At 36.6% G+C, this 25,290-nt stretch overlaps 1 protein-coding gene across 1 annotated transcript in view; it reads right to left on the bottom strand.

Annotated features, from left to right (window-relative positions):
- Positions 1 to 9,033: 9,033 nt before the first annotated feature.
- The window catches only part of GMCL1 (germ cell-less 1, spermatogenesis associated), a 48,106-nt gene continuing 31,849 nt past the window's right edge, over positions 9,034 to 25,290 (bottom strand). Inside the window, exons 10-14 of the mRNA XM_054593601.1 lie at positions 22,693 to 22,762; positions 20,913 to 20,988; positions 18,241 to 18,386; positions 16,273 to 16,360; positions 9,034 to 10,438 (exon numbers count right to left, since the gene is read on the bottom strand). Coding sequence (XP_054449576.1) covers positions 10,310 to 10,438; positions 16,273 to 16,360; positions 18,241 to 18,386; positions 20,913 to 20,988; positions 22,693 to 22,762 — 509 coding nt within the window. The 3' untranslated portion in view covers positions 9,034 to 10,309. The remainder of the gene's footprint in view (positions 10,439 to 16,272; positions 16,361 to 18,240; positions 18,387 to 20,912; positions 20,989 to 22,692; positions 22,763 to 25,290) is intronic.

Raw genomic sequence — 25,290 nt, 5'->3', positions numbered from 1 at the left:
TAGAGAGTGTGGTAGAGACTCGAGAAGACAGGCTGGATGCCCATGGGTGGCAGCACCAGAGGGATATTTAAACAGCCGATAGGATCCCTCTGAGAAGAGCAAGGTCATAAGTGGGGATCTCCAGCCTACAGCATCAGAGCCCCAAAAGTACACAGAAAACAGCCAGCCGCAAAAAGCGGCAGGGTTGCTCTCTGCCAGACATGGGTGGCTAGAGATGCAAAGAGGCGTTTAAAGGTGCAACACATACATTTTTATTTGCAGCCACTTACCCTGGGCTCTGGCAAAGGCGGGAGAAGAGTGGGCTAGCGATGCCTGAGGAGAGACTGCAGAAGGAGGCTTTGGGGAGAGGATTGAGGGGATAGCTGGCGGGATCCCAGTGCTGAGTCATCCCCCAGATGCCAGCAACCATCTTGCTCAGGCAGACCACTCCCCTAACTGGCAGCAGCGTGAGGAGGGAACAATAGCCACACCCCCAAGAGGGACTCTTCCCCGCTCTGTGGAGCCTAAGCCCAACTGCTGAGTGCAGAGTGACTAGATTAACAGCTGAAGGAGACAGCCACAGACAGTAGATTCCTGAAAGTCTCGAACAGACTGCCTAAGGTCAGACAGGGTCAACATCTGACATCATCAGAGGCAGATGCAGAAAGAAAAAACACGGGTAAACACTAGATGCTACTGAGATGAAGTCCACTGTGGTCTTCTCCACGATTAATAATATTTTCTTTACTGCATAGCTTTTTAACGTTCATTTCTGGTCCATCAAATTTGTGCATATTAAGTCATTAGATTTTACATTAATAGTTTATTTCCCTCCTTTCTTATCATAGTTTTAATCTCTTTATATCCTTTTAATACTGGTTCATTTGCTGTTGGTAGTGGGATTGCAGGGAGCAGTTATTTTTGCAGATGTGGGTTTGTTTCCTGGATTTTGTGGTTATGTTCTGGCAGCACCTGCACAAAAACACACAAGATGTGGCGGGCAGAGTGACCCTCAGTCAACCAGCTGGAGGGTGGGACCCACCAAACAACAATTGAAACCCAGTTCCTTCCAGAGAGTCAACATAAATGGCATAAAAGGCATCCAAAGAGCTTAGCAAGTTCAGGAGATCAAGGAGACTACACCACTGAATCTCAAGGGTCTCCTACCATAGAAGTTTACACCACAAAGTCAGGAAGTCAAGACAGATCAATTTAAGAAGCAGAAGCAAAAAAGAAGAGCCTCACAGATAATAGGAAGACAAAGAAACACCCCCCAGTGGAAGGGAAAGGAGGAATCCCCAGAAAGAGAACTAAATGAAATAGAGGCAAGTAAACTATCAGATATTGAGTTCAAAACAATGGTTATATGAGCTCGGTGAGAATTACTAAAAACTACAGGGAAACTATGAGGAACTTACTGCAAATTATATCAGCATGAAAAAGGACATAGAAACTATCAAAGAGTCAAGAGGAAATGAAGAATACTGTTTCTGAATTGAAGAACACGGTGGAAGGAATCAAAATCAGGCTAGATGAAGCAGAGGATCGAATCCTCTGGTCTCTTATTGATAGTTTCTATATCCTTTTTCATGCTGATATAGCTTGCAGCAAGTTCCTAGTTGTTTCCCTGTAGTTTCTGGTAATTCTCTCTAAACTCACTGAGCTTCCTTGGAACCATTGTTTTGAACTCAATATCTGATAATTTACTTGCCTCTATTTCATTTAGTTCTCTTTCTGGGGCTTCCTCCTTTCCCTTCCACTGGCGGGTGTTTCTTTGTCTTCCCATTATCTGTGAGGCTCTTCTCTTTTGCTTCTGCTTCTTAAATTGATCTGTCTTGACTTCCTGACTTTGTGGTGTGAACGTCTATGGTAGGAGACTGTTGTTTTTTCTTTCGGGATCTGCCTCTGATGATGTCAGATGTTGACCCTGTCTGACCTTAGGCAGTCTGTTCGAGGCTTTCAGGAATCTACTGTCTGTGGCTGTCTCCTTCAGCTGTTAATCTAGTCACTCCACACTCAGCAGGTCGGCTTAGAGACATCACAGGGTGGGGCAAAGCCCCTTCTGGGGGCAGGATTATTGTGTCCTCTCACACTCCCGGGGCTAAGGGGCGTGGTCTTGACTGAGCAAGATGGTTGCTGGCATCTGGGGGATGACTCAGCACTGGGATCCCGCCAGCTATCCCCTCAATCCTCTCCCCAAAGCCTCCTTCTGCAGTCTCTCCTCAGGCATCGCTAGCCCACTCTTCTCTCCCGCCTTTGCCAGAGCCCAGGGTAAGTGGCTGCAAATAAAAATGTATGTGTTGCACCTTTAAACGCCTCTTTGCATCTCTAGCCACCCATGTCTGGCAGAGAGCAACCCTGCCGCTTTTTGCGGCTGGCTGTTTTCTGTGTACTTTTGGGGCTCTGATGCTGTAGGCTGGAGATCCCTGCTTATGGTTTAGACCCTGCTCTTCTCAGGGGGATCCAACTGGCCATTTCAATATTTGTCTTGTGCTGCTGCCCGTGGGCATCCCACCCACATTCCCAAGTCTCTACCACACTCCTTATCAGTCAGGTTGTGCTAAAGCTGATTCTTCTGTCTGTCTGAGGGTAAAAGGCTCCTCTCTCACTATTGTTCAGTTGTTTGTTCCAGGTGATTTCTCCACAATTTAGTTGTAATCCCAGATATTTCCTGGGAGGAAGTCAGTGTGACTTCCACTCACTCCTCCACCATCTTGATTCTCCTATTATTATTATTTTTATTTGTATATTATTTATGCTGTTTACATTTTTATATATTTACATTCCATATAATATAAACACATACACATACATATATACATACTCATATATTTATGTATTTATAAATTTATATAGTTAATATTTATATTATTTATTATATTATTTATGCTATTATATATTATTATTTTTATTTTTTATTGCAATCTTTACTGGGTGATTTTTTTCGGTTATTCTGTTGTCTGTTTTGGCATTCCCAATGGGTGTGTCCCGGTCTGCCAAAATTAAAGCATTTAACTTCCCCCTTTATTGAAGCCACTAGCAAAGTGACTCGATGCTGTTTCATGCCAACGTTTTGGCAAGCCTTGATAAATTGACTAATATCAGTGGTGGTTAGCCTGAGAGGATTAAGTACAGCCTTAGGATCATCATTTACATTTTCATAAGCTAATCGAAATAAAAGGGTCTTGGCTGCCTCCTCTTAACCTGTTTTTTGTATTGCTTCTTGTAGTCTGTAAATAAAATCTAAATAGCCTCCGTGGCTCCTTGCCGAATATTAATGAAGGAGCCTGACCCCCTGGACTTTCACTTCTGGAACTACCTTCAGAACACGGAAAACAGCCTAGGAGCATTGGGAGAAAGCGTGAGGGTCCATTTTCGCCTGCTCTTCAGCAGATTCATATCAATCAGTTCCAAGAAGCAGCATGTTAAGATGGACTGGGTTTCCTCTTCTGTTATTCTCAGCTACTTGGCGATGACAGTGATTAGTATATTCTGAATGCCATACAGTAAACTGGGTGGGTGAAAGGACAGTCCTAGCTAAGGCAATCCCATCACAAGGGGCTATCCAATATCCATCAGTGATGGCTGACATGAGCCCCACAGTGTATGGTGACTGAAGCCCATTGTGTTTAATACTCTTTTTAAAATCTGTGTATATTTCAAAAGGCAAAGGTTCATATGTTGGCTGCCCACACTGTTTAGTGACAACAGGGAAGGCAGACAAAGCTTTCCAGCCTCCAGCTTTCACAGCCTCTCAGGGACATTGCTGCATGGCAGTAGTAGTCTGGCTATGGGCTGGAGGTGAATCTAATAAAGGAGGAGAGGGAGGAGGTGGATCCTCCGGCAAGCTGTCCTATAGTGGAGCTGAAGGAGGGCTGGGAAGGAAGCCTTCCTCCTCCATTTGTGAGGCAGGTTTTTATTATTAGGTTCGGTTACTATGGCCATCACCATCCAATAGGTCCCTTCTTTTGTGTCTAAGATTTCCTGATTATGAGGGTTTCTAGTATCAGTAGGAGCGAAAGCCCTTCTATATAGGCTCCAGGTTAATGAATTCTGATGTCCTCTATGGGTCCCATTTTCCTGATGCCATTGTAGTTTCTGCCCCCCTTTTTTCCATACTTCTAAATCTAGAGAGCCTTTATCAGGACCACGGGCAGTAGCTCACTACTCTCTGTCATGTTAATTAACTTCTGTTTTTTAACATAACATCCCACAGCCTTAAGAAGCTGCTGAAGCAGTCAAAAATATATCTCCTGCTCCTTAGAAAGTCCTGAGCCCATTTTGGCAGCTGGGGTATTTTTACTTTTGGTTTTGCCTTCTCTTGCTTCTGGTCCGCCTATCTAACTCTGTAAGCCTCTTCTGACTAATTGCTAGGGAATGAGATAAATGTAGGGGGTTGAAGTATGCTGCTTGTAAGGAAGGCTCCCAAAGGCCATTACCCCTTTGGTCATCCCTGCCTCTCTTACATGTCTTGGTTTCTCCTGACTGTCTAAAACTGCCAGTGGGGCTTGGAGTGCTGGGTGACCAACTCTTATATCACATGTCTCTGGATGAGCCAAAAGTTATATTACAGTGATTGGAGTTCCCTGTAAGACCCCAGCACATCTTAGGGATTGACCCCAGACATCGCCATAAGGCCCTCACTCATGTAGAGACACCCAGGAATTCAGGCCAGAGGGAGGAAATGTCTCTTATCTTCAGAGTCCGGCTGGGGCCGAGCACTCATTCAAGTCCTAACCTCTAGTTATTTAGCTGATGGTTACTTCCTAGTATACCTGAAAGCGGAGGGAGGAAAAGGAAGATGGAAACTGAACGGGCACAAGAGGTGGCCCTGGAAGAAATTCCCCATTCTCCTTAGACACACCAGTGGCACAACCAAAAGCGCTGGTGCCACTGTCCCTTACCATGGGACGAATGTGCTGAATCCTCTCTGAATAGGTGTGCCTTCCACGATGATGGCTTGTAGCTTCTGTCTCTGTTTGGGTGCCAGATGAAGGAGACCCTGGCCCGTGGAGTTCTCCTGGCTGTGGTTGAAGAAATGAATCATCCCAGACACAATCAGTCTGGCAGGAATGTGGGTGGTGATTCCCTCTAGTGGAGAAGGCACTGAACCCTTCCCTGAAGTGGCTTTTATTGGAATCCGTTTGTGCAGGGGTATACAGCATGCATGCAAAACTCATCAATCAATGCCTAAAGGCTGTGTTTACAGAAAACATATATGGTTCATAGATAACAATTGAAGAAACACAGAGATTTGCCTCAGGTCAGGGTCTGTTAGACATGCTGATGCCAGATGGTCGTTAAGGTATCGCTCCTGTTTCAGGAATTCACTCCTGTTTGGAGCTTAAACATTTGGTTTATATTAACAGGGCTATACAAAGCAAAGCAAGCTTCAAAGGGTACGATGCATTCTTCAGGCCTGATTTCCCACAGGAACCCTTGGTGCTAGCATCGGATCATGCCTGCCGCCAGCATTCCCAGTGTTCTGACTTACAGGCCTCTTTCAAGGCCTTGCTTGCGTGGAGCTACAGTTTCAGATACCAAAAAAAGTGGTCCCCAACACATTTCAAATAAACAACCTAACCCTCATCTTCAAGAACTAGAGAAACAACAAACAAAGCCCAGAGCGAGTAGAAGGAAGGAAATAATCAAGATCAGAGCAGAACTGAATGACATAGAGACTAAAAGAACAATTCAAAGGATCAACAAATCCAGGAGCTGGTTCTTTGAAAAGAGAAACAAAATCGACAAGCCTTTAAGCAGACTCATCAGGAAAAAAAGGGAGAGGACCCAAATAAATATCAGAAATGAAAGAGGAGAAATTACAACTGATACCAGACAAATACAAAGGATTTTAAGAAATTACTATGAGCAATTATATGCCAAGAAATTTGAAAACCTGGGTGAAATGGAGAAATTTCTAGAGAAATATAACCTTCCAACACTGAATGAAGAAGCAGCAGAAAGCCTGAACATCCCGATAACAGCTGGTAAAAATGAAGCAGTAATGAAAAAACTCCCAGCACACAAAAGCCCTGGACTGGATGGTTCCACAGGAAAATTTTACAAAACATTTAAGGAAGAGCTAACCCCTATCCCTCCCAGACTATTCCAAAAAAAAATCCAAGAAGAGGGAAGGCTCCCAAACTCTTTTTATGAAGCCATCATCATCCTAATCCCAAAACCAGATAAAGACACAACAAAGAAAGAAAACTACAGGCCAATATTGCTGATGAACATACACACGAAAATCCTCAACCAATAATTGGCAAACTGCAATACTTTAAAAAGATCATCCACCATGATCAAGTGGGATTCATCCCAGGGATGCAAAGATGGTTCAATATTTGCAAATCAATAAACGTAATACATCACATACACAAAAGGAAAGACAAAAATCACATTATCATAACAATTGAGGCAGAAAAAGATTTGATAAGGTACAGCACCCATTTATGATAAAAACACTCAGCAAAGTGGGAATAAAGGGGACACATCTCAACATAATAAAAGCCATATATGAAAAATCTATAGCCAACATCATACGCAACAGGCAAAAACTAAAAGCTTTCCCACTAAGATCAGGAACAAGACAAGGATGTCCGCTTTCACCACTTCTATTCAACATAGTATTGAAAGTCCTAGCCATAGTGATCAGACGTGAAAAAGAAATAAAAGGCATCCAAACTGGAAAGGCGGAAGTAAAACTGCCATTGTTTGCAGATGACATGATATTGTACATAGAAAACTCCATAGACTCCACCAAAAAACTACTCGACTTAATAAGTGAATTCGGCAAAACAACAGGATACAAAGTCAATATTCAGAAATCGAAGACATTTTTGTACACCAACAATGAAATATCAGAATCAGAAATCAGGAAAAAAATCCCACTTGCTATAGCAACAAGAAAAATAAAGTACCTAGGAAAAAACTTAACCAAAGAGCTGTAAAAGACCTGTACTCAGAAAACTACCCAACATTGAAAAAAGAAATTAAGAAAGACTAAAAAAATAGGAAGCGTATGTTGTGTTCATGGATTGGAAGAATTAACATCGTCAAAATGTACATACTACCCAAAGCAGTTTATAGATTTAACATAATCTCTATTAAAATACCAATGATGTATTTCGCAGATATAAAACAAATATTTCAAAAATTTTTATGGAATCATAAATGACCCAAATAGCTGCAGCAATTTTGAGAAAGAAGAACAAAATAGGAGGGATCACAATTCCTGACATCAAACTATATTACAAGGCCACTGTAATCAAAACAGTCTGGTACTGGCATAAGAACAGACACATAGATCAATGGAACAGAAGAGAGCCCAGAAATAAACCTACGTCTCTATAGTCAATTAATATTTGACCAAGGGGGCAGAAGCATAAAATGGAGTAAAAATAGCCTCTTCAACAAATAGTGTTGGGAGAGCCGGACAGCTACATGCAAAAAAATGAAATTCGACCACCAACTTACACCAACTTACACAGAAATAAACTCAAGATGGATAAAAGACTTAAATATAAGTTGCAACACCATAAAAGTCCTAGAGGAGAACATAGGCAAGAAACCCTCAGATATTCCAAGCAGCAATATTTTCACCCATATGTCCCCTAGAGCAAGGGACATAAAAGGAAAGAATAAACAAATGGGACTTCATCAAAATAAGAAGCTTCTGCATCACTAAAGAAAACATCAGCAAAATGAAAAGGGAACCAACCATATGGGAAAATATATTTGCTAATGATCCCTCGGACAAGGGTTTGATCTCCAAAATATATTAAAGAGCTCACACTACTCCACTCCAGGAAGACAAACAATCCAATTAAAAAAATGGGCAAAGGACCTGAGGAGACACTTCTCCAAGGAGGACATAGAGGGGGCCCAGAGACATCTGAAAGGATGCTCAGCATCACTAGCCATCAGAGAAGTGCAGATTAAAACCACAATGAGATACCACTTCACACTGTCAGAATGGCCATCATAAACAGATCAACAAACAAATGCTCGTGAGGCTGTGGAGAAAAGGGAACCCTAGGACACTTGGTGGGGATGCAGACTGGTGCAGCCACTGTGGAAAACAGTGTGGAATTTCCTCAAAAAGCTAAAAATGGAACTGCCCTTTGACCCAGCGATTCCACTGCTGGATCATACCCTAAGAATCCCAAAACACTAATTCAAAAGAACCTATGTACCCCAATGTTCATAGCAGCACAATAGCCAAGTCCTGGAAGCAACCTAAGTGCCCATCAATAAATGAGTGGACAACTCTATGGTATATTTACACAATGGAATACTACGCAGCATAAAGAAAGTGCTACTACCCTTCACAACAGCGTGGATGGAACTGGAGAGGATTATGCTAAGTGAAATAAGCCAGGGGTGAAAGACAAATACCGTATGATCTCACCTATGAGTGGAACCTAATCAAGAAAACAAACAAGCATGAAAAATAAAACCAGCAACATTGAACAAAGTGACAGTAACGAAAGGGAAGGAGGGAGGGGGTAATGGGAAAAGAGGAGGAAGGGTCAAGTGGAGGAACATGTATAAAGGACCCACGGACAAAGGCAAAATGAGGAAGAATTAAGGGTGGGAGGGGCAGGGGAAAGTGGTGGAGTGAAAATGGAGACAAATGTATTTCAATAATTAAAAAGAAAGAGGTTTTATCAATAATGTTAAGTTTTATTGAAAAAAAACAACTTCAAGATGGGTATTTACATGTTTTAATATATAAAGGGTAAGGAATCTCTGATGCAGCAAGAAGAAAAAAACCAAAGGCATCTTATAAGATATAATTGTAGCCAAATATAAAAATAAGAAATGCAGCCTCTTGATGCAGCTCAATTATTGTATTAGAAACCCTTAAAACTCCAGGTCTAGGGACAGAGAAGGGGGAGGCATTCAAAAGCTGCCTTTAAATTAACCAGGATGATGAATTTTGAAAGGACAAAAGCAATTTATAAATCTATATACATATTACTGGGAAGAAAAAAGATCAATAAATTCCAAAAGTTAAATCTAATTGAAAAATATCTAACATAAAAGAAAGAAATTTTGGTTTCAACTAAGTTTTTTTTTAAATCTATTTCATAAAAGAGCTTATTTATTCTTTTTCCAAATGGGTATTTATTATATGTACAGATACATAAAAGTGACTGCCATTTTTTTAAACATACTAAAAATACACATTAACCACAAAAGAGTATTCACTTTGACTGGAAAGACAATAAGCATGGCTATTTTCAAAGTAATAGGAACCACAAGAAGCCAACATATATAAATCATGACAAGTGTACAGCCCATTTTTGACAAAAATAAGTTCTACTTTTACATTAATGCTTTATTTCCAGCTTCTATGACATCCTCCGACTTATTTACAATTACTATGAAACTTCTATTAGCATGTGTAACTCAAAGGCACTCAATTCAGAGGTTATAAAGTCCTGAGTTTAAGTAGGAAATAGGATTCCCAACCAAAATTTGAACATAAATAATTCCAAAGATCAGAGACTATGAAATGTTTAAAGTGTAATATTCGGTACATAAATAATCTTATGACCTAATAATAAAGTTGTACAGAATGTCAAAGAAAAGACCATGTAAGGCAAAGGAATATACTCAGAGTCACACTGGTTTTCTCCTATTCCAGTTCATCTGAAAGTCTGAAGCTGATTTGTTGCTGCTGTTGTTTTTGTTGTTAAAAGCCTAAGAAAGCTAAATTAAAAGCGAAACAAAATAGCATACAAATGGGTAAGTTAAATAAAAAGTTTCCTTAGCTTAGTCTCCAAAGCCATGAGAAAAGTATTTAATGATTAAAAACAACTACATACTGAATGGATATTAGAAGGAATCATGAAGAGCAATTGAAAAAATTTAAATGACAGCCTTAAACACATCAACTGAAAGATCATTAATAGCCTTTCAAATTATTTCTTTAGTATTCTTTTAGACAAGTAAAAATAAATTTACAGATGGATAACTGAGGCATATTAACATTAGGTAGGATCAAAGTTCAAGCTAAAAATTAACTCTATATTTGGTGGCAGAGAAATGTGAAATTTACGTGTAGTGATTTTCTACTGATTCTAAATTAAAATGCATGAGCTGACATCTTTATAGCAAAAATGGATTGACAGGTATCTTCTTGGCTTTAAATTTTTTTTAATATATGTATGGAAATGAAGAATAGCCTTTTGTGTTACCTGTACAGTTCATAAGGCCTTTGTCATTGTTAGTCACCTTAGATGTGAACATCATAGGGCCATTAAATTAAAGCTGGCTGAAAAAGTTTTCAAAGTGCCACTGTTTCCGATTGATAAGATCCTCAGTTTTCTGGATTTTCTGGATGACGATTATTTTCAGTTCTTTTTTCTGGTGATATATACAGGAAATTACAGCAGATATATAAAGGGAAGATCAGAAGCCTGCTGTCCAAATTCATCACTACTTGTTCCTATAAAACAAATTTGTTGCTTTAATGGCAAGTAGATACAACATTAAAAAAAAAAACACACCAACAAACAAAACCAAATTGTTGAATTTAATGAACTGAAGAAAATAGTTTGCTGGATAAGGGCTTGCACCTGGGGTATAAGAGCCACTGCTCAAATCTCAGAACTCCCACCCACTAGCTGCGTGACTTGGGGCAAGTCACCAACCTTGTCAACTGCAGCTTCCTCACTGTAAAATGAGGACAATAAGAGTACCCACTTCATAGGATTACAGAAGACAATGACACAGAGGGCTCAGCAAAGCAAGCTGTATATGAAGTACTCAATAACAGTAGCTATTTTCATCACTGAAAAATTTCTATCAAGTACCTACATATTTTATGAACAGAAAGAGTCCAAAAATATGTAGACTTCTCATTTGGCTTCAATTTGGAGGCCCTTAGGCATACAGCAAAAAATTAGGATGAAGGTGGGGAGTCATTATTACCAACAATCACGGTTCCCATTCTTATCTACGATTTCCCACTGTCTCTAATGCAGACATGTTATTTATCTCTTGGAATATAAAATACCATGGAAAATCAATTTCAAATTCAGAGAGTGCCTTGAAATTCCAAAGAGACAGGAGTTGATAATACACCTGAGAGCCAGGAATGTCACCAGCACTCACGTTACAGATCTCTGTTTGGAACCCTTTACACACTTGGTGAACAAAATAAATCATTAGAGTAAAAGCAGGAGTACTGAAATGATAACTTCTACTTCTTTAATATCTGGATACATTCTCTGCAATAATATGCATTATTTTCACCTTATTATATATATTTTGGAGAATATGCCACTAATCACTATTTAAATATAGAGTTTAAAGTTTCTTACTGAAGTAGGTGCTTCTGGAATGTATTCCTGGAATAAAAATGGATTGAAACTGAAATATTTGCATGACTAATGTAGTCTCACTTGGATATAGCTTCTGTGTTGGGGGAGCAGCAAGATATATTTGGACAAAGAAGGCAGGAATACAAAATGTGTCTCCCTCCGCCCACCCGCCCACATGTGCGATTTCGCTGTAATCTCTGAAACAGGGAAAGTGAGTAAGATGGATAAGATGATGGGTCAGGTGAGGCAATCATCTGGGCTGATGGTGCTAGCAGAGAGGACTGATGCCAAAAGCATAGGTGGACTTCTGATGCCTGAGTCACTGTGGCATAGTCAGAGTTTGTATCAATAACCCAAGTGAAGGCACATTTACTAAATTGACTCCCCATCTCAGCTCTTGAATGTCTTACCAGATTACTTTTCTTGCCCACCTCTTAAATACCAGTGTTCCCTAGGTTTCCAACCTGTCGTTGGAAACACACTTCTCTACACACTTCCTGTAGGTTATCTCATTCAATCATTATTTCTAGCCCAGACAGTGCCTGTAAACTCCAGACCCACTGACCCACGCACCTATCAAATTTTCACCTTAATGCCCTCAAACTAAATATACCTAAACTGAATTCACCATCCCTTCATCCTCACTTTAAGTTACATTCATTTTCATTTTAATAATTCAAATCTCAGGAAAAACTACTATAAATCAAGTTGTCCAAGTCAGAAAACCAGGATTACTTTTAACTACTTCCTTTTTTACCCTCACACACAATAAGAAAGCAAATTCTTTCAACTGTACTACTTTGTTTCTAGAACCCATCAACAATTCTTCATCCCCACTGCTACCTTCCTTAAGTTAAGGTTCTCATCATTTCTCATCTGGATTATAGCAATAGCTTCTAAGTTGTCTTCCTGCCATTATCATGTCTCTAACCCTTCTCACACATTGCTGAGAGACCCTTCTTAATGCACATCTAGTGAGCACAGTCCTATACAGAGTTATACAATATGCAAAAAAATCACTAGCTTTCTTTTATGTCATCAAAAACTATTAGGAAAATAATTCATTTCATATTAGCAATTAAAATATAAAATACTTAGCATTATACTTTCAGGAAATATATAGAAATAATATGGGGGGACAAATGATAAATTTTAGCGATGTAAGAGAAAACTAAATAAATGTAGGAAAAAAACCATATTCCAGAAAGGAAGATATCAATTTTCTGCAAATTACTGTATATATTTAACAAGTATAAATCAAAGTCCTTATGTAACAGTGGAAAGTTGTAATGGTGGGAAATTGCAACCCAACCACCATTCTTTTGACATTGTTTCTATAAGTGCTGACTCTAATATGTGGCTTATACATGAACAGCATGTTTGTATATGAATCCTAGGAACTAACTTCAAAAGATACAGACTCCAACCGTCAAGAATCTCAGCTTTGGAAAATTTGCTGACCTTCAACTGTGAAGCCAGAAGGATGTGAAGCCAGGATAATGAGAAGTCAAGGTGACTAAACCAGGATGACACACACCAGGCCATCACTAAATGGCTGTGCTTGTCTGCATGTAGAGAACTTTGCACCCCCTCCCTTAATCTCTTTGTTATATTCCTCTCTCCCTTCTTATAAAAAACCTCTGCCTCCAAGGAGGGGGGAAATGGGCTTTGTGACGTAAGTCCCCCATTTTCCACAAAATGGGGTTTGAGACATGAGTCTCCCATCTTCCAAATGGTCAGCATCTGCAAATAAACCACTTTCCTTTACATGAGCACCTGCCTCTCAAGTATTGGCTTTTGTATCAGCAGGCAGCTGGGCCTGTGTTCAGTTGCACTCACAGGAATTTTTGAGAGGAAACTTGACAAAATGATTCTGTACCCCATACAGAATAATCATGCACAAAGAACCCAAAGATTTTTGAAGAGAGAAGAATGAAAATGGGTTTGTATGACTAGGTATTAAAATTAATTTTAAAGTTAGTCTAAAAACAATGTGTTGCTGTCTCCACAACAAGGAAATCAATAAAATATAACAAAGTTTAGAAATGAAGCCAAGTATATATGGATTTAGTACATGATAAAAATAGCATTTCAAATACACTGATACATCTGATACACTTCAAGTATATCATAAAAATACTCAAATGTGAATCATTAAATAAAAGTAGAAAAAGTACAGATGACTATTTATATAATCCTAATTATTAGGACCAAGCATCACACCAAAAGAAGAAATTAAATAAATTGATAATTTCAAGAAGTTTGAGAGACAAATGACAAAATGGGAAAACGACAGCATATCACAGATGTTATTAACTCTTAAAATATCAAAGCTGTTAAAAATTAACAAGAAAACAGCCCTGGCTGATGCGGTTCAGTAGCCTGAGTGCCCGCCTACGAACTCAATGGTTGCCAGTTCGTTTCCCAGTCAGGGCACATGCCTGGTTTGTGGGCCAGGTCCCCAGTGTGGGGCGCCCAAGAGGCAACCACACATTGATGTTTCTCTCCATTCCCCTCTCTAAAAATAAATAAGTGAAATCTTAGAAAAAAAAAATTAACAAGAAAAAACACCTTAATAAAAATATAAACATAAACAATATAAATTGTTAATTTATAAAATATGTCCAATAAGCATACAAAAACCCCAACTATACCAGTAACCAAGGAAATTAAATTAAATATAATTTGTTTCTACTTTTTATATTGGGGAAAGATTAGAAAGAATGATAATATACCAATGCTGGGTGTACTCTCCTGCTGGAGGGAATGTAATTTGGATAGTATTACTGGAAGGCAATTTGGCTATTAGAAAATATATACACTATCTGACAAGAAATTTACTTTTTGGAATTTATCATTAAAAAAATCAGAAAAATGTACAAAGACATAGCATATACACTTTTTATAGTAAGTGGGAAAAAAACCCAGAAAACAAAAAAAGCAAGAATTATTTAAATTATGGTATATCCACAACAATTAATAGTATGCAGTAATAAAAATGGTACGTGGATATATATTTATTGACAAGAAAAGCTATGTACAACAAAGTGGGAAAAAAGCAGGTTACAAATAGTTAACAGTAAGATCTAATTTTGGTGTCATCTCTAAGTGGAGTTTGTGTGATTTTTATTTTCACTTACGTTTTCTAATTTTCCATAGCAAACATCTATAACCTGTATGAAACACACATATAAAATTCCCCAAATAAAGTCTTTCCATCTCTCTTGATAGATGTCAGGAAAAAGTTCAAACTCCACCCATAGCCTATCACGTTCTGGCTCTAGTCCCACTGAACTCCTACAAACCTCTTTCAATTCCTTGAATGATCCGTGTGCTCTATGTGCTCCCTTGTCTCCATCTTATGCATCATTCGAGCCTCCATTCAGGTATCCATTCACTTGCCAATTTTTCCAGGAGAGGAGGTTTTCCCTGAACTGTCTTCCCTTCTCCTACTCCCCCAATAACCACACCTGGCCTCCAATCTCATAGTAAGCATTAGAGACTTCTCTTTCAACATTACACACTATTCTGAGCTCATCTCTACCAATCTACTTAAACTAAGATATCTAACATAAACTCCTCTCTATTTCCTCTACTCCTAGCACAGAAACCAGCATGAGGTACAGACACAAACATTTGCTGAATGAGCAAATCAGGAATGCTTGGAATACAACTACTATCTTGGTCATGTCTTGCTTTTTAAGTCTCTGGCTGCTTTGAGCCATGACAATATTTTTTATGAAGTTCCAGGTACAAGGTAAAGACAGTCACTTTCTATGCAGCTCCAGAGGGCACAATAGAGAATTCCAATATAGGCACATTTGAACTTTCTTACGATATATTTACCATCTCAAATACTTTCCACCACTTGAGAGAGTCAACTTTGTTACCATGGTTCCTACAGTGGTTGGTAGACCGTCTGTCAGAATCTGTCACAGAATATGGAAGGCTAAAACTCTCATTTTCAGTGTTTCTTATAATGTTAAATTCTGATGTTTCATGAGAGTCTCTTTAATTTGAGGAAAATTGTTCACTTCTAATAATTTATATGAACTATAGGTTCTGAACCCTTTAATAAAAGAACATGTTCTTTGGAATGGTGGTTAGTTTTAATAGCAATAAACTTCAGCAATATATTAATGGTTCTCATTTTACTTTTTGAAAATGGTTTACTTTCTCATCATGACATTTTGAAACTTCAACATGTATGTGAAAAATGAAGAAACAAATGGCTTTAGAGAATTTGGGAATGTTACAGGTGTCTGTTATTTTAGAAACCCGTTGTGCTAGCCCTGGCTGGTGTGGCTCAGTGGATTGAGCACCAGCCTGTAAACTGAAAGACTGCCGGTTCTATTCCCAGTCAGGGCACAGGCCTGGGTTGAGAGCCAGGTCCCCAGGAGGGGACGTGTGAGAGCAAGAGACAACCAATCGGTGTTTATCTCACACATTGATGTTTCTCTTCCTCTCTTCCTCCCTCCTTTACCCTCTCTCTAAAAGAAATAAATAAAAAGAAACCTAATGTGGTAGAGGATAATGTTCTTTTAATATTCAGGAACTATATAGAAACATACTGGACTGTCTTCAAAGTATCTGATGCATATCAGTATCAATGCATAAATAAATTTACTTATGAACACAATGAATGAAGCAACTAAGAGTCTTAACTTTTTGAAGATAATATTTAGGATAAACAATTATTGCCCTATTAAAGCTGTTCCTGCCCCTCAAAATCAAATTGTGTGTGGGGGGGTTTTTTTTGGTCTTAGTTGCACTTCTAGCAGAATGGGGTAAACTACGCAGAAGTAAACATGGTACTTCCATCTTTACCTTCAAGAAAAACTTTCAAATCAATCTTTAAGTCAAGTATTAATGCTACTTAAGAATTTTAATTCTAATTAAGAAGAGGTTTCAAAAGACAAATACTATAATGAAACAACAGAAAAGTAATCAAACATACCTGATCCTTTTCAAGTGTAAGTATTTGATAGCCAGTTGTTCTGCTACATATTAGTTTTCCACTACTATCAAAAGAGGCCAAACGTAATCTAGGATTAAAAAAAACACAAAAAATAAACATTCAAATTTTTAAACCACAGATTAATTTAAATAAGCCTTTCCTCACTTTAATATTTAATTTTGTCTTCCATATTCTCTAAGTCTTTTATGTTTTGATAAAAGACTTTAAAAAGTCTTTTCAAACTATAAAGTGATTCCATTTAGATTTACAAGCTTGTGCTACTACACATATCTGAGATATAAAAATAATTTTAAGTACCTTTTTGTGGTGATAGTATATACATAAAATTTACCATTTTAACCACTTCGAAGTGTACAGTTGGTATTAAATACATTCACATTGTTCTGCAATCACCACCACCATCCATCTTCCGAACTTTTTCATTTGCCCTGCTTGAAATCCTGTACTCAGTAAATACGAATTCCCCATTTCCCCTTTCCTCAGACCCTGACAGCCACTATCCTACTTTCTGCCTTTGTGAACTTGTCTACTCTAGATACCTCGTGTGAGTGGAATAATACAGTGTTTGTTCTTTTGTGACTGGCTTATTTCACGCAGCATAATGTCCTCAAGGTAGCACGGTCAGGATTTCCTTCCATTTCATGGCTGACTGATATTCCACTGCATGGACATGCCACATTGTGTTTATCTGTTCATCTGTCAATGGACACTGTGTCTCCTCTACCTTTGGCTATTGTGAATAATGCTATTATAAAAATGAGTATACAAATATCTGTTCAAGTCCCTGCTTTCAATTATTTTGTGTAAATATCCAGAAGAAGCACTGCTGGATCTCAGAGTAATTCTGTTTAATTTTTGAGGAAATACCATGCCATTTTCCACAAAAGATGCACAATTTTACATTCCTACCAGCAATGTACAAGGGTCTGGTTTCTCTACATCCTCACCAACACTGCTTTGTTTTTGACATTAGCCATCCTAGTGGGTGTGAGGTAGTATCTCATTATGGTTTTGATTTGCATATCCCTGATGGTTAGTATTATTGAGCATCTTTTCATGTGCTTATTGACCATTTGTCTATCTTCTATGGAGAAAGTTTATTTAAATGAGTTCTCTGCCTGTTTTTGAATCTGGTTGCTTGTTTGTTTTTGTTGTGGAATTTTAGGACTTTTTTTATGAATTCTAGATATTAACTCCTTATCAGATATATGGTTAGCAAATATTTTTTCTCATTCTGCGGGTTGTCTTTTTACTCTATTGATAATGCCCTTTGATGTACAGTTTTTAATTTTGATGAAGTTCAATTAACCTTTTTCTTTTGCTGCCTGTGTTCTGATGTCATATCATAGAAATCACTGCCAAATCCAATGTCAATGACATTCCCCCCAATATTTTTTTCGAAGAGTTATTATATAGTTTTAGCTCTTATGTTTAGCACTTTGCTCCATTTTGAGTTAACTTTTGTATATGGTATATGGTAAGTATAAATATGGGGCCTTAAAAAAAATTTGTTTATTAAGCTATTTTCCAATTTGTCAGCATCCTCTCCTGAAAAATACTGCCAGTAAAACTCTCAGGCAAAGTTGGACGTATTAAATCTTACAGAAAGTGAAAGATAATACTAGGCATGTTTTTGTGGAAAAATACGTTGTTGTATTTCCAGTTTGGACTTTTTATTTGCCAGAAATATCAGCAAGGCAGCAGCTTCAGGTTCAAGCCATGTATCAATCCTTTATCATTCATATTATGGCCTATTCTTTCTCTCTGACATACCAGATCTAGATCTTATGATTTTCCTTATTAATACATTATAGGAATGGAGTCTTATCACTTCTTTGCACATTCATAGATATTGTAGCTGAAGTTCTACTATTATTGGTGTAAATTATCATTTTTTAATATTTCTCCAGGAGTGAGTTGGAACGGGGTGTGGAAATCTCAACCTACCTAAATGCTATGCTCCTTCGAGGTTGTAAACTGACAGATCCACTACATGGCTGGTTCAGTGTATTGCGTTTGAAAATGATGTATCGATTGGTATAAGTTACAAGCAGGTCAAAGCCGAAGTTAAAACCTGTCCACCGCCAGCAGTACTAAGAAATACAAAAGAGAAAGATTTACTTCAGTTTATGATGCTAGCAAGTCGAAGTTCAAAATGTTTTTTCTTTCTCTAACTCATTCCAAATATTTATCTCTCATGAGTCCATCTTCTTGTCAGTGCCTTTCCCTTAAGGCTTCTCACACAAAATATACCTGTAAATATATACAAAGGTTTACCATACATATAGTATATACCAAAGCCAAAAAAGCAGCCTCTATGATCATTGTTCCTTAAGGTACTTCCTTAATACCGTCTCTTCATGACCTATTTAATTATATCTCCATGACATAATTCTATCATAAGTAATATGGCTTTTCACTGCAACTCTAGGTAGGTCTAGCTTAGGGGACTAGGAGTCTGGATGGAGGTAGTAAGAACCCATTAAAATTTTCCTTGTTTTAAAAATACTCAAATACTTTAAGTAACCAACAGATACGCAACTGAGTAATTTTAAATACCATCAGGAGATTCATGTGTATGTTTATTCTAATGCTTAATAATGAGAGACTTAAGATGGTGTGGTACCGTGACGTAAAGTTAGGGCTTCAAGTATTTGGTTGACACTCTGAATTACAACACTAATTCAATAGTTCACCAATATTTACAGACCACATATTATGTGCCAGATACTGCTCTAGGCATTGAAGAAATATCAGTAAATTAAGTTTCTGCCCTACTAGAATGCACATTTTAATATGTTTATATGTTTGTGTGGAAGGAGAAAATAAATAATACACACCGAATGCAATGGAATGGAAAGGAAGGGAATGGAACAGAATGTCAGGGGAGATAAGAGGGGAGGTGATAACTGTAGGAACAAAGCTTTTGAAATGGTGAGAAGGAATGGAGTCCAGGAGAGGATGGACTAGGATAGATGCAGATGGTTCACTTATTCTTATTAAAGGAAAAGCATGGAACATAGTTACAGATGCAGCTAGAGTAGTAGAATTATTGGTAGGAAGAAGTACAGGTTCTCTTCCTCTTGATTTTATTTTCCAAATGAAGAAATAAGGTCATCAGTAAGAATGGGGGTAGTAGCACTGCCCTTTTGAAAAGTATGAGAGTTACTGAAAGAGTAGGAGAATAAATTCACTAGGGGAATTTAGAAGGATCACCATGCAACACTCTAAAGACTTGCTTGAAATTTATAAGCACTTGCTTGAAAATGGTGTTTTTCTTTAGTCACATTCATCTGTTTGGAAGCAGGCAAAGAGTGCATGGAAAGTTGGGATTTTAGTAAGAACTGGGGTTTAGCCAGGTGAGTTTGACAGAGGGACATTAACAGTACAAGCCAAGGGACATATTTTAAGATGGAACATAGACTATAAGTCAAGTAAAGAAAGAAGTAGGGATGTGGTGAGAGGGTGATGGGGAAAAGGTAGTAAGACAATGTATTGTACACCTCAGTGGAGTTAAAAAAAAAACTGTTGGAGATAGGTACTAGAGGGAGAATGCTAAAAAGACAATAGGAGGTAAAGTCTAAAAATGGTATGTTTGACAGGGAGATTTTGAAGAGGATGGAGTTTTTAAAAATGTAGTTCCTGTCCCATAAGTGGATTGTAAAATCAGTTTAATGAATCACAATCAGCTTAAAAAAATTTTCTTTTTAATCCTCACCTATGGTCATTTTTTCATTGCTTTTAGAGAAACATCAATGGAAGAGAGAAACATCAACTGGCTGCCTCCCGTATTCACCTGAACTGAGGATAGTATGTGCCTAGACCCGGGATCAAACCTGCAACTTCAGTATGTGCCATGATTGGGAATTGAAACTGCAACCTTGTGGTTATGGCACAACATTCCAACTGAGCCACACTGACCAGGGCACAACCAGCTTTTTAAAGATATTATTTATTTATTTATTTATTTAGAGGGGAAGGGAGGAAGAAAGAGAGGGAGAGAAACATCAATCTCTCCTACATGCCCAGCTGAGGACCTGGCCCACAACCGAGGCATGTGCCCTAACTAGGAACTGAACCTGCAATCTTTTGGTTCACAGGCCAGCACTCAATCCACTGAGCCACATCACCCAGGGCTAATCAGCTTTTTTAAAAAATTAAATAGAAAATAGGATCTTTGGACACAGTAGCAGAATTGATTCATAATACTTTAGTTTCACTTATGTACATGTATACTGTATGGTAATGAAAAATGTAATCCTTAATGTGGTTAGCAATTAAGGGGTTTGAATGCTTTTGACTTAGGGTAATTGTAAAATAGGATCACTTTTAACACTATGTAACATCTCCTATATAATTGCTTATTTATCTTAATTTCTGTATTGCTGAGGGATTCTCTTCTCTTTTATCTGGACCCATGAAGTTCAACACTCTGATGCAAGGCCGAATAATTAATCACCACTGAATGTATAACTTCTTGCCCAGGAGATCATGCTACAGAAACTTTGTCAAAAAACTCTTTTGGGATATGATAGGTGTCATGATTATAACTGAAAGTGTATTTTGCACTAATGGTAGAACAATTTGTATGAGAATTAAGAATCACAAGCCATACTTACCTCACCATCTTTGGCAAGCTTTCTACCACACCTCATGCTATTTGCCTCTAGTTCTTCTTTATTGATTTCTTGAGGCCTAGAAGTATACATAGAACATGTAATCTCATAGGAAATAGGCAACTAATAATTGAAAAGAATTTTGAGTTAAAAAGAACAGAAAAACTTGCTGCTAGATTTAAAATACAAACTCTTTGTGGTGTAGATAAAAATAAGAATGCACTGATTAAATCTAGTCCTCACTTTAGTAGCCCTGTAGGAGTGAGCAGATGTTTAATATCGTGGACAAAGCTCCATTAGGGACAGTATATTTAATTATATATTCCTAAGGACAAAAAAACCACCTATTCTAGCTCAATCCCTTAGGTGAGACTCTGTATTAAAGTCAATAAAGATACAGATGAGAAAAATCTTTAAAAAAGATTTGAAGAACTGAATACACAAAAGAAGTAGAATGATTTATAAAGAATTTCATCTATTACAAAATGCTTCAAATCTGAATCCTATTAAAGAATTAACTTTCATATTTTAGTTTTTGATTTATTATTTCTCTTTCAACAATCTTATTATGTTTGTGCAAGAAAAGTATGCTGTGACTCTATTTGGACTAAGATGAGATATAAATTAAATAAAGTGGGATTGGCCGAAGAACATACATCCATAACCCAAAGACACATAAAACAGTGTGGTGATGGCCTAAGGGAAGGGGGAGCAAAGGCCGGGGGAAGTGAGCAAAGGGGGAGAAAACAGGGACATCTGTAACAGTGTAAACAATAAAAATAGTTAAAAAAATAAAGCAGAACTAAAAACCCTGGACAATCTCATAATCATTATCATGAGTTCATACACCATTTTCATATACTCACTGTCTGGATATAAACATAACAAGGTCATTATCTTAGTAAGATCTTTGTTATATAAAAATGGGTTAAAAGGGTTCTAGGTCTCAACTTCTTAAGACCTCTTCTATATACCACATTTAGATTGTTTCTTCACTCTTCCTTTCAAGGAGCTAGTATTAAGATCAAATAATAAATGTGAAAGTACTTTTGTAAACTTCAAAGCACTACGAATTGAAAGAGATAATTTTCTTTTCCAAAAACATTTTGTAGGGGATCATGTGCTTTTGGGTAAAGCATCTGTAACCAGATGATGTTAATTAATTTTAGACTCAAATATCTTTAAAAAAACTATTAATCAGAATCTGACAATACTACCACAAATAAGAAAATTAGTTTTACCTATACATAGTTTGAAAATCATGCTTTATGAAAACATTATTCCAAGAAATATTTCAATATGTTGAAAGGAAATCATAACACTAGGTGAAACAAAGTATATGAATTACTCAATTTCAGTAATATAGCAAATGACAATTCAAACATTTCATTTTATTAAATGACCAAAGAAATATATACAAGATTAATGATGCTACAGAAATATAAGAATTAAAGCTGATTACTATATTTTGTCACATGTAATGCACACCTTTTTGCCCAAATTTTTGAGCAATAAGGATGTGCACCATATATAGATATAATTACATATCATGGAAATAATAATGGGCATAATTCTGTGTATAACATGCACAAAAACGTGGGTGCACGTTATACATAAGAGCAGCATTACACACGGCAAAATATGTGTATAATACTGTACTCTACTTTCACTTTAATAGCACTCAATTTTTCAATATTGTTACTGATTTTTCAATATAATGAACGCACTTAAAAATTTATAGCCAAAGTTTTTTTTCTAATGAGCAATGATATGATATACTTACCCCACCTCATTGTCTTGTTCTGCCCGGAGCATGGCAAGCCACTGCTGTTTATACACAGAAGACAGCCATCCTACAATGTAAAAATAAATAAATATAATTATAAGAATAAGAAGAAGCATGGAAGAATATAAAGGAATTAATGAAATTGTTACTATTTCTAAATTCAAGTTTAGAATAGCAATATTAAAGCTGGTAGCTTATATTTTAGACATGCTATAAAACTAAGGCTTAATGATTTTCAAAGTGGTAAGTGCTATCTTGCTTTGCCTTAGGATAGCTTCTACTTAGATTATAAACATTTAAATTAGAATTTAAATCTTTTGTTAAAAGTATATTCCTTCATTTAATAGTTTCCTTTTCATAACTTATAATTTTTACTTGTTAGAAACATACCTTAAGGAAATATTTTCAGTTTTTACAAAATTTTAATAGAAAACTAACGAATTGTTCCTCTATTATCTAAAAATAACTAATTAATGGGAAATAAACCATCTTTAAATTAGCAGATGAATCATGCACACTAAAGAAATAATTTTGGCATATTAGACTTAGATAACTATTATTAAAAATAAAATATTCTAATTGAAATTATTCTAATGGAATAAAAATTATAGATATTTTTCTTTAATAATAAGTGGAATTTCTCCCCACAAAACAAATCTGTGTAAGCTAGAGTTTTAATTATTTTAGATAAATACATAGACATATTAAAAAAGGAAGTAGAATGGGCTTAGCACCACATTTATTTTTCTGCTCCTATTGAATCCCAACCAAAAGGATAATTTTTTTCTCTTTAAGTGCTCAATCTCTACCTAAAATAAAGGAAGGGTAACCCTAGTGTAATTAAAAGCTGGATTTTCATTTTATAAGTCTCTAATAAAGGTAGCCAGATGACTTACACTGATTGGTATCTTTCCTTCAAATTCTCTAAAATACATTTTTGAATGCTTCATTCTTGCTATTGTAAGGAGTTAACTGCTAAATATGTAGGCCATAGACCATTTGTCTTCAGTAGGTAAAGACTAGCGGCAAAATTTATATGACTCAGTATACATACACACATACTGTGTATCTTATTTGCAATGTATTCAGATGTAAAAATTTTGTTCTACTTTATTTTATTCTTTTAAAAAGCTGATCCTTTCCCATAATGATTTCTCAACTCACTAATGATTATGTTTGCAGTTTGAAATTCACTTATCTATAGATAGAATATGGCTTTTTGTGATTCACTTATAAATTTGGAATTAAAGAGTTACATGTATATATTCTCAAATATCATGTAAGATATATCCCATGAAAATGTTTTAAAATTTAATTCCAAAAACCTTTAAATAATCTCCTTTAAAACCAAAAGGATTTTAATAAGTTAAAAAAATGGGTACATATATTTGACCCTCCTTTCCTGCCTTAATCTAAAAAAACAAAAAGAAATCTTTCTTCTCATTGGTATTTCATCCTGCAGCAGCTGTCCAAAAATAAGTCAACAGAACACTAGTTCAAATGTAACATTGACAGCTGATACAGAAAAAAACAAAAATGAATCCCTGCTAAAATGAGTTTGGAAAACGTGAGATGAAAGTAAGTGAGATCTGTTCCTTTAGACAGAGTTTCAAAAATGATTATATGCAGTCATAGCTCCAAAAGGTGGCTACACTGGGCAGAGTTTACCAGAATCCTTTTTGGCAGAGAGTTAGTGTTCAGTGGAAAAATTATGAAAAGGTGCCATCAAGAAGCTTTCACTCAGTGAAAACCAGTTTAAATACTTTACACTTTATCTGATCAAAGTCCAAAACAAAAACTCAGAATCGGCCCATCCATGGATCAGCACCTGCAGACCTAGTCTATGGCAGTTTTGAATGCAAATCCAGTATTTTTCTAACAGAACAGTCAGAATGATTTTAGATTATTTCTCATCTTAGACAAACAATATGGGGAAGAGGGCCTCCAAAAACACACTACCTGAAAATGTAATGTCTTAGATTTATGAACTTTAAAAAACAAAGAAGTATGTTCCTAACTTGCCCAGCATTTTACTGTTTAAGTGAAAAAAAATGAAAAAGTGTATTTTCAGGTATATACACAGACAAAAATCTATTTATAATGAGTAAAGCTTGTGGCAAAAAACAGCCTACAAGTTGAACTATTTCATGAAACACATAAGTCAGATGTATATCATGAAGGTGAAGGAGAAAAAGTTTATATGATAAAAAATTCTTGTGTGAATAAAAATATTTTGTACAGAACATTTAGGTATAAAGTATTAGTACAAACTCATGAAGAAGTCAAAGATACTCATGTATAGCCTAAAAATCTAGTTCAAAAACATGACAAATTTACTGTACTGAATAATTTAAAGCTATTTTCCGAATAAAATTAATTACATGGGTTTATATACCTTTTCATTTTAAGTAATTTATTTTCACAAACTCATACTGCTTTAACTATTACCTTTTTAACTTACAAAAATATTAAGCATTAGGTTTCCCCATTATTCCCACCTCAGTAACTCCTGATATAAAATGTTACAAGAATACCCATTTTCTTGTTTTCAAAGCAAAATAAGGGACAATATATCTCCTTTATTACTTTGTTATG

The sequence above is a fragment of the Pteronotus mesoamericanus genome, unplaced genomic scaffold (assembly GCF_021234165.1).
Source record: "Pteronotus mesoamericanus isolate MK-2021 breed Mesoamerican mustached bat unplaced genomic scaffold, CSHL_Meso_final scaffold_45, whole genome shotgun sequence".
Lineage (NCBI taxonomy): Eukaryota > Metazoa > Chordata > Mammalia > Chiroptera > Mormoopidae > Pteronotus > Pteronotus mesoamericanus.
The sequence above is the reverse complement of the archived record's forward strand: the minus strand, read 5'-3'. Positions and strand labels throughout refer to the sequence as shown.